Here is an 18412-nt window from a genome sequence, read left to right as displayed (position 1 = left end):
TGAGGCAGAGTCTCAGGTCATCAGGTAATCCAGGAACCTCCTTGAGCGCTGGGATTACAACTGTGTGACACCACGTTGCTGGAGAATGAAGCCAGGACTTGGTGTACACTAGGAGAGCACTCCACCAACCCATCTACCTCCCCAGCCTCCAGTTTTCAGCTTTATGTAGAAGACAGGGCTTGGAAAATTCAAGGAATTTACTGCAAATCAGAGTTAACAGCCAGAAGTCCTACCCTACCCATAGTCTGCCACGGTGGCACAAGCCTCTAATTCTTGCCCTAGAAAGGCTAGAGGCTGGAAGATTCTCTGTCAGTTCCAGGGCAGCCTGGTCTACATAGTTTCAAGCTAGGCAGGGCTACACAGTGATACCCTGTCTCAAAACAAAAACAGCCACAACCACATTTACTAGAATGTTTTTCGAGAAATAAGGAGCATCTAGCGGTCCGTAACTCTTCAGCCACGCAGGGGTCCAGTTTGGATTGGCCTGGGTCACGAGTCTCACTCCAGTGTCGGCATGACGACCATCCCCGAGACGGCTTTCTGCAAAGCGCCCGGTTTCTGCAAAGCGCCCGGTTTCTGCAAAGCGCCTGGTTTCTGCAAACCGCCCCTAGACACACCCGAGTGGGACACTGGCCTAGAGGTTTCCGTGTTGACTCCTGAGCCATGGCCGGGGCAGGGCAGGGGTGACGCCCCGTGCGGGCGGCTGGGCGGGCGGGGCGGGGCGAGCGCGGCTCCCATTCGCCGGCCGCCGAACCGACTCCCCAGCCGCGGCGCCGCCGCCTGCCGAGCGCAGGGCCCGGGACCGCGCCGCGGGCGGAAGCATGCTGGACTTCGCCATCTTCGCCGTCACCTTCCTGCTGGCGCTGGTGGCAGCCGTGCTGTACCTCTACCCGGTAACCGCCGACTCGGGGCTCGGGGGGTGCGCCTGCGCCTGCGCCGCGCGGACCTGGGCCCGAGGGGGAGCGCTGGCGGGAGGGGCACGTGGCACCGCCCCGCAGGGCCTGCCCCGTGCGCATGCGCGCCCCGCCAGCGCCCGGCCCGCCCTGCCCGGGGACCGGGGACCCGGGAGCGGGATTGTGGTTGTCCTGGGCGGCCCCGCGTACCCCACTCGGCGCTGCTGTCTTTCTTGTGGGGGGCCTTTTGCGGTCCTGACGCCCTCAAACCGCAGTCCCGTTGGCTACGGCATCCGGGGAGGGACTCCTGGCCATCTTTCCCCAGCGGCCCCCTGCATCTGTCCCTGCTGCATCCTTGTTGGAGTGGGCGAGGCCGTGCTCGCCGGGATGCTCGCTAGGGCGAGGGCCGTAGGCAGCCACCCCCATTCCTCCCCACACCCCGGGTCTCCCAGACTTTGTCCTCCTGTCCTTTTCAGAGGGGAGGTTCTCAAAACTCCGGAGTTAGTGGTCAAGGGCCATCCTTAAATCATAAGGCGTCGCGTATACCAGAAATCCCGGCCCTGGGGAGGTGGCGGTAGGAGGATGGGAGCTCAGAGCCCACCTTGGACTCCATCAAACCCTGTCTCAACCCCCTCCCACCCCAAATGTGCACAAAGTTCGGAGGATTTACGGAAAAGTGGAAAGGTAGTGAACAGCCCCAGGTAGATTGATTACTGGCGGTGGAAATGCCCCTTAGAAGCGTCTGTCCAGAGCTGGTGAATGGATTAGGCTAATGCCGAAAACAAATTCCTGGACTCAGGAGAAACAAAACGTGGATATGAAGAAGGCGAGAGAGCAAACTGTGTCCTAGCAAGCGAGATCCGTGTGGGTAGAGCCGATTTAAAACCAGACAGGGAGGGTGGACGGATGTAAACGGCGGAGAGGCCGTTTTAAGGACTTTCAATGTTCTGCTGGAGGGTTTCAATAGGCAAGTGGCAGTTTTAGTTTAAAGAAAAGCTGGGAATGATGTCTTTCTTCGGCCTATAATCCTAGCACTTGGGAGGTAGAGGCAGGAGAGTGTGAAGGTTTTCCTCCAATCCAGAGCCAAGACCAGCCTAGATCACATGAGACCTTGATTTAAATGTTAAGTTTTATATACTAGAAACGATGGAGTTTCTGTAATAACATGGAAGAGAACATGTCTTGAATTCATTCCTTTTACCTAAGTGCAAATCTTCGAATCAAGGAATTTTCAGATTTAAAAGAGTAATTTGGGAGCTGTGCATGCAGCCACTCAGAGCTCAGGTGGGAGGTCCTTGAGTTTGGAACCACCTTGGGCAAAGTAGTGAGATCCCACTTCAGAACAACCCTGATTTTATTAGGTAAGTTTTATGAGAACCATTCTGGCTACTGTGTTAAGAATGGACCATAATTATGGGGCTGAGGCAAGGATAGGAGCAGAGAGCAGTTGGAAAGATAGAGTATTTTGGTGAGAGATGGTGTTAGCTTGGACCCCAGGTGGCACTGGAAAGAACCACAACTTCCTGACCATAAAGCCAGTGAAACTGGATATAAAATGAGAGCCTAAGAGACTCTGGAAGAAAAACACCCTTTTTTTTTTTTTTTTTTTTTTTTTTTTTTTCTCTCCTAGTAGATTAGATGGGAGAATGGATTTGACCCCAGGGAAAGTGAAGATTTTGTGTAGTTTTTATTTTGGTGAGAGTTAGTGAGGTTTCATAGGGATCAGAAGTTTGGTATGATTAAGCCAGGTTTGAGACGCCTGTTAGACATCTGTGTAGAATATTATTTTAAGGTGTGTTACTTTTTGTTTATGCACTGTAACAGTTGTTTAATGATGGAGAGATGTGTTTGATTAAATAAAATTCACCTGCGGTCAGGAGGCTGAGTCAGCAATTAGCTGACAGGAAGTGGTAGGGAGGGGCCAGGTGGAGAAATTGTGTGTGTGTGTGTGTGTGTGTGTGTGTGTGTGTGTGTGTGTGTGTGTGTTTGGTTTTTCGAGACAGGGTTTCTCTGTGTAGCTTTGGAGCCTGTCTTGGAACTCACTCTGTAGCCCAGGCTGGCCTCGGACTCACAGAGATCCGCCTGCCTCTACCTCCCGAGTGCTGGGATTAAAGGTGTGCGCTGCCACTGCTTTGGAGAAGGGTTTATAAGGAGGGGCGAGGAGAAGCATGGGGGCTTTTTGGAGGATGAGAGCAAGGAGGTGAGCTACTTGCTATTCAGCCTCGGAAGAGCAGAATTCCACCTTAACCATTGAATCTTGAGTTCTTTGGAGGGAGAGGGGTTTAGTGAAGTTCCCTTTGTAACTTTGTGAGAGCCGGAGTTTGAGGGAACAGATTTCCCTCCAGCGACAGCCCTTGTGGCCTAACCGCTGCTGGTAGCGGTGGAGTTGCAGTTGCTGATTCGGACAGCTGTGGCTTAAACGGCAGCAACCATTAAATAAAAGGACAACAGACATCAAGGACTCAGTCTTGAGTTTTAAGGTAAAAGATGAGACTAGAGAGAGTTTGGGACTGCCAGTGTATAGATTATATTTAAACTAGGAAATTGTTGCAGTCTCCTGGGGAACTGAGGTATGGCAGAGAAGAGGTCCAGGGTCTCAGCCCTGAACTTGCTGTACATAGAGGCTGAAGAAGGAATTGGGGTAGGGCAGAACGGGGCTGCAAAGAATCCCGAGGACTGGCAGCCAGATCAAAGAAAGGCAAAGAATAATCAGTTAAGTCAAATGTGGCAAAATGTGCCAAGGAGGCTCAGGTGTGAGAATTTAATAATACTGGTAATCAGAGATGAGCAGTTCCAGTGGAAGGATGGGATGATGACCTGACCATGGTGAACTGGTCAGCGGATGATGGTGATGACCTGATCATAGTGGACTGGTCAGCGGAATGATGGGGATGACCTGACCATAGTGGACTGGTCAGTGGAATGATGGGGATGACCTGACCATAGTGGACTGGTCAGCGGAATGATGGGGATGACCTGACCATAGTGGACGGGTCAGTGGATGATGGTGATGACCTGACCGTAGTGGATGGTCAGTGGAATGATGGTGATGACCTGACCGTAGTGGATGGTCAGTGGAATGATGGTGATGACCTGACCATGGTGAACTGGTCAGTGGAATGGTGATGACCTGACTGTAGTGAACTGGTCAGTGGAATGGTGATGACCTGACTGTAGTGAACTGGTCAGTGGAATGATGGGATAATGACCTGACCGTAGTGGACGGGTCAGTGGAATGATGATGACCTGACCGTAGTGTATTGAAAGGTACTTAAGTATGCTTAATTCTCAAGAGTTTTGCAATGTAGGGTGCTTTTTGTGTGGAGTGGGAAGTAAGTAGAAGGAATCTTTCCACGTGGGAGAAACTACATGTTTACGTGTGAAGTTAGGAGGGGAAATCACCTTGTAAGAAACAGAATTGTCGAAGGTGTTTTTTGCAGGTATAGTGGGATACGGAACTATAATTGGGAGCTAGACCGTTCATCCACAGTGCTGGAAGGGAAGAGAGACTGTAAGAAAGTGAGCCAGCGTGGTGGCTCAGAATCTGTTGTTTTCATTCAGTACAGTGGCTGCATCTTAAGCAACTACTGTCCCAGCCAGCAATTGTAACTCGGCAGCTACCAGCAGTGGTTCCTCTCACAGGTCACAGCCAGGCAGGAATTCTGTGCCCTCAGGCACTGGCTGTATCATGGTGCTAAAGGGAATTTTATCTAAATCTCTATCCTCGTGTAGAACTCAGGATTCAAAGGTTGGGGTGAAATCCTGCTAGCTCAGAGAGGCTGAATAGCAAGTAGCTCACCTTCTCTCTTGCTCACATCTCCTGAAAAAGGGGCCGTCCTCCTGCTCAGCCCCCACTTAGGAACCCTACAACATTTAGTTCCTCCCTACCACTTCCTGTCAGCTAACTGCTGACTCAGCCTCCTGCTCGCAGGTTAATTTTATTTCATCAAACAAATGTAGCACATGTTTGCATTGTTAACAGAGGCAGCAGGAACAAATGTAACACACTTTTACACAGTTAAAATAATATTCCACAACAGTTAATAGCACCTGCTGCTCTTGCAGAAGACCCAGGGTCAGTTTCCAGCACGCTCATGGAGTGGGGGTGGGGCATGATTGCTAGCAACTCCAGTTCAGGATCTGAGACCCTCTTTTGGCCACTGAGGGCACTGCATATATGTGGCGCACATACAGACAAGACACACATACACATTAATACAAATAAAATTTGAGAAGAAAGAATATAAAGAAACAGATGTAGGTGGGTAAGTACTGTTAGTACGCCTTTCCCCCCCACAAAGACAAAGAAGCAGAATTATTGCTCTTTGGTGAAGACAGGACGCTGAAGAGAGACATGAAATGGTGTCCACCACCCCAGCTGTTCTCCGACTCTGGGATCTCAGAGTCTGCTCCCAAGTAAAGTGTAGTCAGAGAATGGGCGAAGACAGAAGATTCATAAAGGATCCACACGCAGACTGTCTGTTGTTGATTCAAATCTAACAGAATAACAGCACAAGAGAGGAAAGACTTACATTCCAAAATTTCAGTCCGGGCTCGTCTGGCTTTGAGGCCTGAGGCGAGGCAGACACCACAGGGACTGGGCGAGGTGGAGGAAGGCTGTTCGCCACTGGGCAGTCAGGAGGCAGAGAGCAGTGAGGGAGAGGGGAAGAAAGGGGCCCAGAGCACACACCTGGTGGCTTTCCTGTAACTAGGCCTCAACGCCTAATAATTCATTCAGCCCTGAAGAGTGGTTTGTATCCCCAGTAAAACGTGAGAAACCTAGCTTTCCATTTCTGAGTGGTTATCAGTTGGAGATAACTTTGGGGTTTGGGATGGGAGTTTGTGTCCACTTCTCTCAGCACAGACCCCATCTGGCAAAGAAGACCCATGCTGGCCTCGTGCATGCGCCCACCTGTGGGGGCCCACAGAGGCTCCCTAGTAAGGCCTTACTCAAGGTCGGAAAGTCTGAGCTTGCTTTTACCCAGCAGGGCTGCATAATAGGATGATTTGGCCGAGGGCGTGGTTACTAGGTGTTTTGAAGGGTCTACACTTGTTGGTACTTTGTACCTCGACCTTGAAAGGGGGAGGTCCTTTGCCCCTCCCCTTGCTCATGTAGGAAAAGCCCATCATGATTAAACTCGGTGCAACATGGTATTGTGGCCCTCCACAGGATAGCCCTCCCGAAGTTGTCCTGTGTCTCTGTCTTTTCTCTCCTACTATGTCTATATTTCTATCTAATACTTCCTCATTCCTCACTCCTCCCCCCCCAAGAACCCCTCGGCAGGTTGGAGCTGGTCTCCTACACCCACCCATCCCTGTGAGTTCGTTTGTTTGTTGGTCCTGTTGTGTTTAGAAGGTCTTGTGTTCTTGGTTTCTTCCATCCTCTCTCTGGCTCGTACAATCTTTCTGTTACCTCGTCCACAAGATTCCCTGGACCTGAGAGGAGGGGTTTGATGAAGACATACCATTTAGGACTGAGTGTTCCAAGGTCTCTCACTCTCTCTGCATTGTCCAGGCTGCGGGTCTCTGTGTCTGTTCCCGTCTACTGCAGGAGGAGGCTTCTCTGATGATGGCTGAGCAAGGCACCGATCTATGAGTGTAGCAGAATGTCATTAGGAACCATTTCATTTTTGCGTTTCTTTAGCAGAACAGTTGTATTTGGCTTTCCCTAGGTCCCAGGCCTATCTAGTCTCAAGTTCTTGACCTGTGTTGGGCATGGGTTCCACTCCATGGAGTGGGCCTTAAGTCCAGTCAGATATTGGTTAGTGACTCCCACAAGCTTTGTGCCGTTATTGAACTAGCGCATCTTGCTGGCAGGTCATCATCGTAGGTCGAGGGGTTTGTGGCTGGTTTGGTGTTTCCCTGGCTTTGGTAGCATGCCGAGTACCTTCCAGTTCCATGAACACTAGTCTGGGGATAAAGGCTAGGTGAGCACCAGCTTGACTTCTCCATGTTCAGTGAGTTGTACAGATGTTGTCTTCAGCAAGAGATCCTTGTGATCAGTTTGTGGAGAGAAACCAATAGCCTTGGGCAACAGCCTGGGTTGTTTGGGGGTTCCCATGGGACCCCTTTGGCCAACAACGCAATTAGATGTAACCGAATCCCGGTACTGGCAGCTTCCTTTAGTGATGAGAGATGTCCATTTGGGGCGCTCTCTCCCCTGTTACTTTGAGATTTCTTTTAATCCTCTTCATCTGTCTGTATATTGTAGGAAGCTTCCACTGTCTTAGGTTTCTATGACACCTCAGATGGCCCTTAATTTTAGCTGTCTTTCCTCCTACTCCCTCCCCACTTCCCCCTCCCACTCCCTGCTTGACCCTCCCATTCCAGTCGCCCCACCCACCGTAACTATTTATTCATTTCCCCTTCCTAGAGAGACCCATCCCTCCCCCTAGTCCCTTACTCTGTACCTGATCTCTACGGTGCTATGGACCGTAGCTTGCTTATTGAAAACTTAACCGCTGACATCCACATATAAGTGAATACATACTAGGTTTGTCTTTCTGGGTCTGGGTGACCTCACTCAGGATATTTTTTTTTCCTAGCTTCATCCATTTACCTATGAATTTCATGATTTTGTATTTTTAGTGGCTGAGTAATATTCCACTGTGTAAATGTAGCACATTTTCTTTACCCATCTATCTGTTGACAGACATCTAGGCTATTTGCAGTTTCTGGCTGTAATGAATAGATGGACATGGTTCAGCAAGTGTCTTTGAAGTAGTGTAGCTGGACCTTGAGGTAGATCAATCCCCAGCTTTCTGAGGAGCCTTCACATTGATTTCTGTGCCGATTTATACTCCACTTATTCCCCATTCTCCCCAGCATGAGCTGTCGTTTGTCTTCTTGATCTTGGCCATTCTGACAGGCATAAAATGAAATCTCAAAGCTGTTTTGATTTGCGTTTCCCTGATGACTAAGGATGTTGAACATTTCTTTAAGTGTTTCCCAACCATTTGTGTTTCCTCTTTGGAGAATTCTCCTTTTAGATCTGTACCCCATTTTTAAATTGGGTTATTTGTTTTCTTTATATCTAGTTTTTTGATCCTTTATATACTTTAGATATTATCACTCTATCAGATATGTAGTTGGTAAAATCTTTTCCCATTCTGCAGCCTGCCACCTTGTCAGAGTGATGGTGTCCTTGGCCGTATAGAAGCTTTTCGACTTCATGAGTCCCATTTATTAATTGTTGATCTTAGTGCCTGTGTTAACTGTGTTCTGGTCACAAAGTCTTCCTGTGCCAATGAGTTCGAGACTATTCCACACACTCACTGCCCCCCCCCCCCCCAGCTGAAGACCGAACCCAACCCCCCTCCCCCAATCCACCCCACACTTTTTCTTCTATCAGGTTCTGTGTATCTCTGGTTTTATGTTGAGGTCTTTGATCCATTTGGAGTTGAGTTTTGTGCATGGTGATAAGTATGGATCTAAACCAGCACCATTTGTTGAAGATGCTGTCTTTTTTTTTTTCCAGTGTGTGTTTCTGGCTTCTTTATCAAAAGATCAGATGTCCATGAGTGTGTGTTATGTCTGGATCTTCAATTCTATTCCATTGATCAATATGTCTGTTTTTGTATCAATACTATGTGGTTTTTATTACTATAGCTCTGTGGTACAACTTGAAATCGGGGATGGTGATACCTCCAGCAGTTCTTTTATTATTCAGGATTGTTTTAGATATCCTGGGTTTTTTGTTTTTCCACATGAAGCTGAAGATTGTCCTTTCAAAAATGTGTGAAGAACTGTGTTGGAATTTTGGTGAGGAGATTGCATTGAATCTGTAGATTGCTTTTGGTAAGATTGCCATTTTGACTATGTTAATCCTGCTGATCCATGAGCATGGGAGGTCTTTCCATTTTCTGATACCTTCTTCAATTTCTTTCTTCAAAGACTTGAAGTTCTTATACAAGTCTTTCATTTGGTTAGAGTTACACCATGATATTTTCTATTATTTGAGGTCATTTTGAAAGGTGTTGTCCCCTGCTTTCTCTCTCAGTCCTTTTGTCATAGGAAGGCCACTGAATTCTGTGTGTTTTGTATCTAGCCACTTTAGAGAAGGTTTTCCAGTGGAGTTTTTAGGGTCATTTATGTATATATACTATCATATCATCTGCAAATAATGATACTTTGACCTCTTCCCTTCCTGTTTATATCCCCTTTATCTCCTTCAGCTGTCTTATTGCTTTAGCTAATGCTTAAAGTCTGTTGAATAGGTTTGGAAAGAGTGGACAACCTGCCTTGTTCCTGACTTTGGTGGAAATGCTTTCAGTTCCTCTCCATTAATCTGATATTTGCTATCGGCTTGCTATAAATTGCCTTTAATATGTTGAGGATGTCCCTTGTATCCCTAATCTCTCTAGGACTTTTGTCATGAAGGGGTGCTGGGTTTTATCAAAGGCCTTTTCTGCATCTTAAAGAGATGAGCATGTGTTTTTTGTCTTTCAGTTTGTTGATATGGTAGATTACATTTATCAGTTTACATATGTTTAACTGTCCCTGCATCTCTGGGATGAAGCCTACTTGATTATGGTAGATGATCTTTTTGATGTGTTCTTGGATTCAGTTTGCAAATATTATATTGAGAAATTTTGCATCTGTATCCATAAGGAAAGTTGGTCCAAAATTCTTTTTCTTTGTTGGTCTTTATGTGGCTTAGGTATCAGGGTAATTGTGGTCACATTTTAAAAAATTGGGCAATGTTCCTTCTGTTTCTATTTTGTTGAGTAATTTGAGCCATATTGGCATTACCTCTTCTTTGAAAGTTTGGTAGAGTTCTGCACTAAAACCATCTGGCCCTGGGGTTTTGTTTGTTTGTTTGTTTGTTTGTTTTTTGGGGGGGGAGACTTTTAATGACTGCTTCTATTTCACTAGGGCTTATAATTCTGTTTAAATTGCTTATCTGATCTTGATTTACCTTTGGTAGGTGGTATATATCAACAAAATTAGGCATTTCTTTTAGAATTTGGTGGACTACAGGTTTTAAAGTATGTCCTTATGATTCTTTGGATTTCCTCGGTGTCCATTGTTCTGCCCTCTTTTAATTTCTAATTTTGTAAATTTGGATATTCTCTCTCTGCCTTTTAGTTCATTTGCATAAGGGTTTGTTACTACTGCTGATTTTTCTTAGAGAACTGACTCCGTTTCATTGACTCTTCGTACTGCTTTTGTTTGTTTGTGTTCCGTTGATTTCAGTCCTGAGTTTATTTCTTGCTGTCTGCTCCTCTTGGTGTGGTTTTTCTTCTTTTTGTTCTAGAGCTCTCTGGTGCACTGTTAAGTTCCTAGTATGACATCTCTCCAGTTTTTTATTTTTTTTTTCTAGACTAGAATTCTTTTTATTAAGAGTATAAAACTTAAACCTTTTAATTTTATGTGTATGAATGTTTGGCCTGCATACATGTATGTGCACCACACTGATGCCTGCTGGATCACCTGACTGGTGGTCTGGATGGTTGTGAGCCACCAGGTAGATGCTTGGACTCAACCCCCAGTCTTCCTGCAAGTGCAACAGATGTTCTCCACTGCTGAGCCATCTCTCCGGCCCCAGGCTAGGATTCTTAATGGATGATAGCAGTGAATTAGGGAAGTTCATGGAAATGACACCTCTTCTATTTTCTTTCTTTCTTTTTCTTTTCTTTTTTTTTTTTTTAAATCTCTTCATGGAGGTTACACCTATCAATACATTTATAAATTAAGCCAAAATAATGTTTAACTCATTAAAATGTAGCAGGGAACCCATGATGCCGTAATGAACTATTTCCACAAACAATGATTTTAAGACAAAGGGAAGCGTTCACAGGAAGGAAGGGGAATCACTTTTGCATCTGCAAATCTCTAATGGCAGGCTGGCTCCCTAGAAGACATCTGGATCTTCCAGTCAGTTTCTGTCTGGTGTGTCTCTGTATCTCACACCATGCAGCTCCTGGAACACATCACCAAAGCCTCTAAAGAATGAGAGTGAGGGACTGGAGAGATGGCTCAGAGGTTAAGAGCACTGGCTGCTTTTCCGGAGGTCCTGAGTTCAATTCCCAGCAACCACGTGGTGGCTCACAGCCATCTTAATGAGGTCTGGTGCCCTCTTCTGGTCTGCAGGCATACATGCAGACAGAACACTGTATACATGATAAATAAATAAATAAATAAATAAAAAAGAGGAACGAGAGTCAATAAACAGGCAACAGCTGATAATGGAGAGGAAGAGAAAGTGCCTCCAGGTCCTGGGGGGGCGGACACCCGGAAACAGCCGGATGGAGCAGAGGTGCCGAGACGCCATTGAGACGCGTGATATCAACTTAAGTCTTTTTTTTTTTTTCCCCTTCAGACCTTTTCTTTATTCTTCTTTTGCATTCTCTATTCTTTATTTTCCTGGTGATTTCCTTCTCTCGTTCTGGATGTTTTCTTCCTAACAGTTTTTTTAATGTAGGCACTTAGCGCTGTGAACGTGCCTCTTAGACCCACCTTCCTTGTGTCCCATACGTTTGGGTATGCTGTGTGTTCATTTTCATTCAGTTCTAGAAAGTCTTTCTTAATTTCTGTCTGGACCAATTTTTCATTCAAAGTGAGTTGTTCAGTTTCCATGAGTCTGTAAGCTTCCTGTTGTTTCTCTTGGTGTTGACATCCATTCTTAGTCTGTGGTGGTCAGATAGGATGCAGGGTGTTATTTCAGTGTTCTTGTATTTGTTGAGACTTGCTTTGTGTCCAAGTATGTGATCAGTTCTGGAGAAGGTTCCATGAGGTGCTGAGAAGAATATATGTTCTTTTGTGTTAGGGTGAAATGTTCTGTAAATATCTGTTAGGTCCATTTGGTTTATGACACCATTTCTCTGTTTAGTTTTTGTCTGGGTGACTTTGTGTTTTGGCAGAAATGGAGATTAAGTCTCCCACTGTCAATGTGTGAGGGTCAGTATGTGAGTGAAGCTGTAGGTGTGTTCCTTTTACAAACTTGGGTGTCCTTGTGTTTGGTGCGTAGGTGTTAAGAATTGCAAAAATAAATTGCAGTGTCCTCGTGGTGATTTTTCTTTTGAGTGTGTCGTGTCCTTCCCTGTTTCTTCTGATTAGTTTTGGTTTGAAGTCTATTTTGTCAGATATTAAAATGGCTACACCAGCTTGCTTCTTAGGTCCGTTTGCTTGGAATATCTTTTTCCATCATCCCTTTACCCTGAGGTGATGTCCATCCTCGATGTTAAGGTGTGTTTATTAGATGCAGCAGACTTCCAAAAAGCATTCCACTGTTTGCGTTTTCACAGATTCCATTAATGGGTTTATTCATACTTTTTTGACGACCCTGAATATATCATGATAGCTATTTCCAAGTCGCTGTCTGTACTTCGCCTACATTGCATTTTTCAGGGTCCACTGCAGTAGGGTTGCTGAGCCTTAGTGGAGACACTCCGCCCTGGCTGGAATTGTGTTTTTCTCCTGGCATCTGGCTTTGGAATGATTGGAATTCTGGGTGCTGACATCTGCTCTTGTCTTTACTGGGTGGGTGTTCTGTTCTGTGTCCTTCTCTGGTTCTTAGACTGTGGTGGCTGTGGGTCGCCTGGCAGGGATGCTTCTGAGCTCCTGCCAAATGTGGCTGCTGGGAATCCTGGGTAGAGGGTGTCTCTGGGGAGCTGGCACACAGGTGTGGGGACAAGTTGGAAGGGGGTGGTTCAGAGGGTCCACAGGAGGGAGGAAAGCTGGGTGTGCCACCGGGATCTGCATTGACCCCTGGGAAGAGGAGCAGGGAGGAAGTCATCACAACACAGTGATGTCATGGCAGGGGGTCTGCGGTAAAGCTGGCCTTAGACTGGAGTTGGAGACGGAGGGCAGGTGTTCCTGGAGTGCCTCCTGGAGTTGGCAGTTGAGACGTCATTTCGTTTTTTTTAAGACAGGAGTTGCTGTGTAGTATTGTCTAGCTTTGAATGAGATCTATCTTCAGTCTCCTGAGTACTGGGATTGCACATCTGGACCACCACACCTGACTGTGATTTATTATTTCACTAGAAAGAGCATACTTATTCAGAAATGAGTGAATTTCTGACGAGGATTTTTTTCCTTTTTCTTTTTCTAGCCAGGTGGATGGGACCATATATAGGTTCAGTACAATAGAAACAGAGTGTTTTTGGTTTGGAGCCCAGGATGATTGTTCATTAGGTAAAGTGCTTGCTAGACAAGCATGGCGTTGATTTCAATCCTCAACACACGCATGAAGAGCAGGACATGGTTTTAGTCCCAGTACACGCCACAGTTGAAGCCCTGGAATTGTGTGGATGGACAGCCCAGCTTAATCAGGGAGCCCCAGATCCTAGTGAGAGACCTTGTTTCAAAAGCCAAGGCAGACAGCCTTTGAGAATGACACCAGTGTTGATCTCTGGGGTCTACATGCATATACACACACACGCACTCACATACGTGTGTCTGTAGGCCAAACACACACACACACACACACACACACACACACACACACACACAATATACATGATCTGGTTAACTGATAGAGCAGTTATTAAGTTCTTAGAATATTTTTTGAAAAATTGATGGGAAAAGTATGAAATAATTCTTTCTTATGCCAGGAGCCCATTAGTTTTGTTTTGATGTAGAAATGAGTTCTTGAATTCGGCTGAATTGGAAAGTTGTTGTTTAAGGTCCTGGAGATGTCGTGTGTAAACATGTAGGGCTCCTCAGATCTGTGACAGTTCATGACACTAAGCTGTGTTTTTTTTTTGTTTTTTCTTCCTCTTTATTCAGGCTTCCCGACAAGCTGCAGGAATTCCGGGGGTTGCACCGACCGAAGAAAAGTAAGGTTTTGATGTTGTTGTTTGTTTGTGTTTTTTTCTAATAGAGGCATTTCCTTTTCAGCACTAAACAAAACTATGTTTTCGTGGAGTTGCTTTTTGGTTTTTTGAGTTCTTTTTGGTGCTGGGGATGGAACCCCAGGCCCCAAGCTTGGTTAGCAGGTGTTGTGCCTTTGAACTACAGCCTCAGTCCTAAACCTTATTTTTACGTCACTCATTTCAATGTACCTCTGGGCGTACAACCTAACCTTTACAAACTCAGAGGAAGGCTGTCTGTCATTACTTTGCCTTTCTCTACCCAGAGAAAGCTGAAAATAAGACACACAGGGTGGAAAACAAAACAGCCTTTGAGGCTAATCTTCGGATCTCCTCAGGCTGTGCCCGTGGCTGTCAGGGACGGGTGGACATTTGGGTAGTTCTCCTGGACTACGTCAGAGGTTCCTTGTGTTGCTCTCTCATTTGGTTTCAAGGTTTCATGAATTCACAAAATTCTCAGAAAAAATCCACATCTAAATGTAATCACAGAAACAGCAGGATGGTGAATATAATCGAATTTGGGATTTTTCAGTAATTTAAACTAATGAACCTTTTCTCTATTGTCTCTTAACTCAGGGTCAGCTGTGGCCTTTCTGAGTTCTCCAAGTTAAATCGGTTATATGACATGTCTGTCTTTTATCAGAGATGGTAACCTCCCCGACATTGTGAGCAGTGGAAGTTTGCATGAGTTCCTGGTGGATTTGCATGACAGATACGGGCCCGTGGCCTCGTTCTGGTTCGGCAGGCGTCTTGTGGTCAGCTTGGGCACCGCTGAGGTCCTCAAGCAGCACTTCAACCCCAATAAGACCTGTAAGTTACGCTTTCTTCCTCCTCAGCTGATCCCTTGCCTTCGGAGAATAAGCGTTTATAAGGAAAGCATTGCTGTTGGATGGGAAGGGCTGATGCTGATTGAATGCTCTGTGCTGTGTGTTAGGTGTGTACTGAAGTCCTGGTTATTTCATTTAATAAGATGCAATAGTAAGATATTATATTTTTCTTTCATTTACAAATACACACGATGCAATCCTGTTGTAAATTACCTCAGGGTTCTTTTGAGGGAACCTGAGAAAATAGTTCCAGTGTACATCTGGAAGGGTTAATGTGTATGAGCAGCTAGGAAAAGCCTAAGGGATATTAGTGAAGAGAAATAGCTGTACTGTCACATAGTATAATACAGAACACTAGATTGATTCAAAGACTCAGACGATGATAGGATTAGACTGAGGGAGCCGAATGGTAAGTACTTCCTAGATGAACAGGTACTCAGGAAAAACAGCATTTTTATAACAGGAGGAATGCTGTAGAATATATTTCAGGGCTGGGGAGAGGATTTAGTTGGTCAGGTGTTTGGTGCATAGGCCTGCAGACCTGTGCTCCATCCCCAGAGACTACACAGGAAGCCAGGTGTGGTGGCATGCCCTTGTCTTCCCAGAACTGGGGAGGTAGCGTTTCCTGGGGCTCACTGGTCAGGCGATCTAGGCAAACGGGCAACTCCCCACATTGTTAACAGCAGGTGAGATTTAGGATGGATTTTACTTTCTTTGTATTTCTCTGTGTTGTTTAAATTGTTTTTAGTAATGTGTGTGTGCACTCAAATAATATCGCTTCCAAAGGAATAGAGAGGAGAACATGAGATTAGCTGATTCTATTAATACTTGAAAATGACACACAAAATTATCTGTTTTGCTTTAAAATGTGTGTGTGTGTGGGGGGGGGTTAAGAGCACTGGCTGCTCTCCCAGAGGCCCCAGGTTCAGTTCCCAGCACCCACATGGCAGCTTACAACTGTCCCCAGCTCCCGGTGTAGATGACGCAGTGCCCAGTTGTGGCTTCTGCATGCATGTGGTGCAGAGACATTCAGGCAGAACATCCAGGCCAAAAAAGAAAATAAATCTTTCGAAAAGGTTGCCATGTCCATAGACATTTTCTGTAGGCATTAGTGAAGTCCAACGGAATTCTGAATCAGGACAGTTTTGCCCGTTTTCTTTGGCCCTTCATCTGTAGAGATTTACAAAAGACTGTTAAGGGTGTTGTGGGAGATTGCCATGCTCTCTGCTGGCTCCCTTCGCCTCACTGGCCTCTGTTTCCTTGTTGAATATTTTTTCTTCTGAATTACTATTTTAATGTAGAAATACTGAATCTGTCTGTTTCAGCAGACCCATTTGAAACCATGTTGAAGTCATTACTAGGGTATCAATCTGACGGTGAGAGCGTGAGTGAAAGCCACACGAGGAGGAAACTGTATGGAAATGCCGTGGCAGCTGCTTTGCAGAGGAACTTTCCTCTCCTGCTGAAGGTAAGGGGGGAAGTGTTTGGTCTGCAGTGTAGACGGTGGTGTCTACAGGGTGTAGACGGTGGTGTCTACAGGGTGTCCCAGGTGGTGTTTGGTCTGCAGTGTAGACGATGGTGTTTACAGTGTGTAAGCAACGGTGTTTACAGTGTGTATGCAGCGGTGTCTACAGGGTGTAGACGATGGTGTTTGCACGGTGTCTCTAAACCATCAGGATCCCTTATGTTTGCCACTCTCCCGTTAACCTGTTTTTCTAAGCTGACTTTTTCAAGATTGTATTATGATAATTTGTAATTCTAGGTACGTGTGCGTGTCTGGCATGTCTGGGGGCACTGGGTGACTTGGCTAGTCTAACTAGCTAGCTTGCTTCCTGTCTCTGCCTCCTGAGTGCTGGGATTAAAGGTGTGCCACCACTGATGTGGGCGCTGAGGTTCCAAACTACATCCTCATACTGTAACCGCTGAGCCATCCTCTTGGCCCCTCAGGCCACTCTAGGTCAGTGTCGGAGCTCTCATGAAAGTGTGGATTACTGGGCCTCTGCTAGGAGATGGGAGCCCAGCATCTTCAGGAAGTTGTACAAAGAAGACTTTGATTCACAAAGATCCCACTTATCCATACTGTAGTAGTCGGTCTTGGTTGCTGTGGGAAAGCCCCCGGGAAACAGTCTAAGGGAGGCAGAGTGTGTTTTGTTGATGGTTTTAGAGGCTTCTGTCTGTGGTGGCTGGTTCCACTGCTCATCCGCCTGTGGCAAGACAGCATGGTGGAAAGTGCTGAAGGCAGCGGGGGAGCAGAGGGTGAGAAGAAGTAGGGGTGGGGCAGACGCACCTTCACAGACTCATTCCTAGTGACCAATGTCAGTAGTCCTGCCGCCTAGTCTCGGATCAGCATATGCTTACCTGTCCAGCGGGTGTTCTTGGAGCAAAGCACCTGTGGAAACGGACTCTCACTTGACAAGGACCAGTAGTCCATGGGACAGCAGAGGATTTTGCAGAATTTGTGCAGCTTGTAGGCTCTTTCCTCTCTTGTTATGAAAGACCCCCGAAGGCAGTCTTCCCTCAGGAGAGACCCTTGCCCAAGGAACACACCGAAACCACGAATCAGATGCAAACAGCAAGAGGCTTTATTCCGGAACACGGGTACCCGGGGCGACACAGTCTCTCAAGAAGCTCAAGGGACTGGCGCGCCCACGGGCTGGAGCAGAGGGTTTTTATAGGGTTGGGCACGGGTACAGAAGCAAGAAGCCTGGTTACAGGGTTTTGATTGGATGATGCAAATGAGGCCAGTTCTGATTGGATGATGCAAATGAGGCCAGGTTCAAACCCAGGTCAGCTCGTGGTTTCTCCCCGAGCTCGCCACGCCTAGCTTCTGTCTAGGGTACAGGGTGTTTTCCCGACCTTTTTCTGACCTTTTAGTTCCTCGCTCTGGGGCTAGGTGGCTAACTGAGCTCCCCAGTACCTCTCAGGCTTTATTCAAAAACAGCCGAGCTAAGCTATGTTAGGCGGGGAGGCTGGGGGTCTTTCAGTTATATTGTTGATTCTTTGGGCTGATTTTAGTTTTACTTTATCGGTCACACATGCAGCAGCTATAATTTTCCCTGGAAATTCTGCTCTTTGTCTAATATTTTCCCAAAGTTTTGACAGGGGGCTAATGCTTCTCAGATCTCTTATCTGGAATTACTAACTACAACTCCTAATCCTGGGAACTTTCCTGACTCAATAGAGACAGTTAGGTACATATGAGAAAACAACACTTGGAACATTAACCATGTCTCACAGTTCTGGAAAGAAGAGTAGGACGTGTACACACTGAATAGGGAAAAGCCTCAGGAGTACACATAGGGCCAGCTGTTGAGAGTAAGTTCCCTGGACACCAAGCATTTAGAGCCAATGGTAGGATCTGGTGTGATCCAATGGGAAAAACGCAATGTAAAACATGGGCTGGAGAGATTCATCTTTACCATACACGGAAGAAGTATGCTATAGTGGGATGGGAAAAGAGTTCCTTGTCAAAGTCTGCCTTTTATAGAGAGATTGAGACATGGGACCCTCTTGTAGAAAAGAGAACTATAGAGAAGCATATCTTGTAGACATGAAAGAATATTGTTATCCTTAAAGCATTGTGCCCATGTCTATTACGTTTTCACTTTGTAACCACAAGTAGCTGCCCGCTGACATTAGTGCTCCAAGAGCAGGATGAATCTGGCTCGATACTTACTTAAGTCTGTAAAAATGCTGAGCTCTGTGTCTAGAAGAGGGTTATGCAGGGGGTGGGTTATGTATTTGGGGAAGCATAAAGGGGAACAATGGCTTTTATAATGATTACTGATATTTCTTAAAAGTAAAAAATAGAAGCCAATAATAAAGAGCCCGGTGGAAAACTCTGTTGAAGTATAAATAAAGACGGCTCATTTCAGGGCCA

The 18412-nt window shown here is 46.1% G+C and overlaps 1 protein-coding gene across 1 annotated transcript in view; it reads left to right on the top strand.

Annotated features, from left to right (window-relative positions):
* The first annotated feature begins 753 nt into the window (after positions 1-753).
* The window catches only part of LOC131923440 (cytochrome P450 20A1), a 48727-nt gene continuing 31068 nt past the window's right edge, over positions 754-18412 (top strand). The window contains exons 1-4 of the mRNA XM_059278472.1: positions 754-893; positions 13623-13672; positions 14349-14515; positions 15858-16000. Coding sequence (XP_059134455.1) covers positions 822-893; positions 13623-13672; positions 14349-14515; positions 15858-16000 — 432 coding nt within the window. The 5' untranslated portion in view covers positions 754-821. The remainder of the gene's footprint in view (positions 894-13622; positions 13673-14348; positions 14516-15857; positions 16001-18412) is intronic.

The sequence above is a fragment of the Peromyscus eremicus genome, chromosome 13 (assembly GCF_949786415.1).
Source record: "Peromyscus eremicus chromosome 13, PerEre_H2_v1, whole genome shotgun sequence".
Classification (NCBI taxonomy): Eukaryota; Metazoa; Chordata; class Mammalia; order Rodentia; family Cricetidae; genus Peromyscus; species Peromyscus eremicus.
This window is presented reverse-complemented; position numbering and strand designations above follow the sequence as displayed.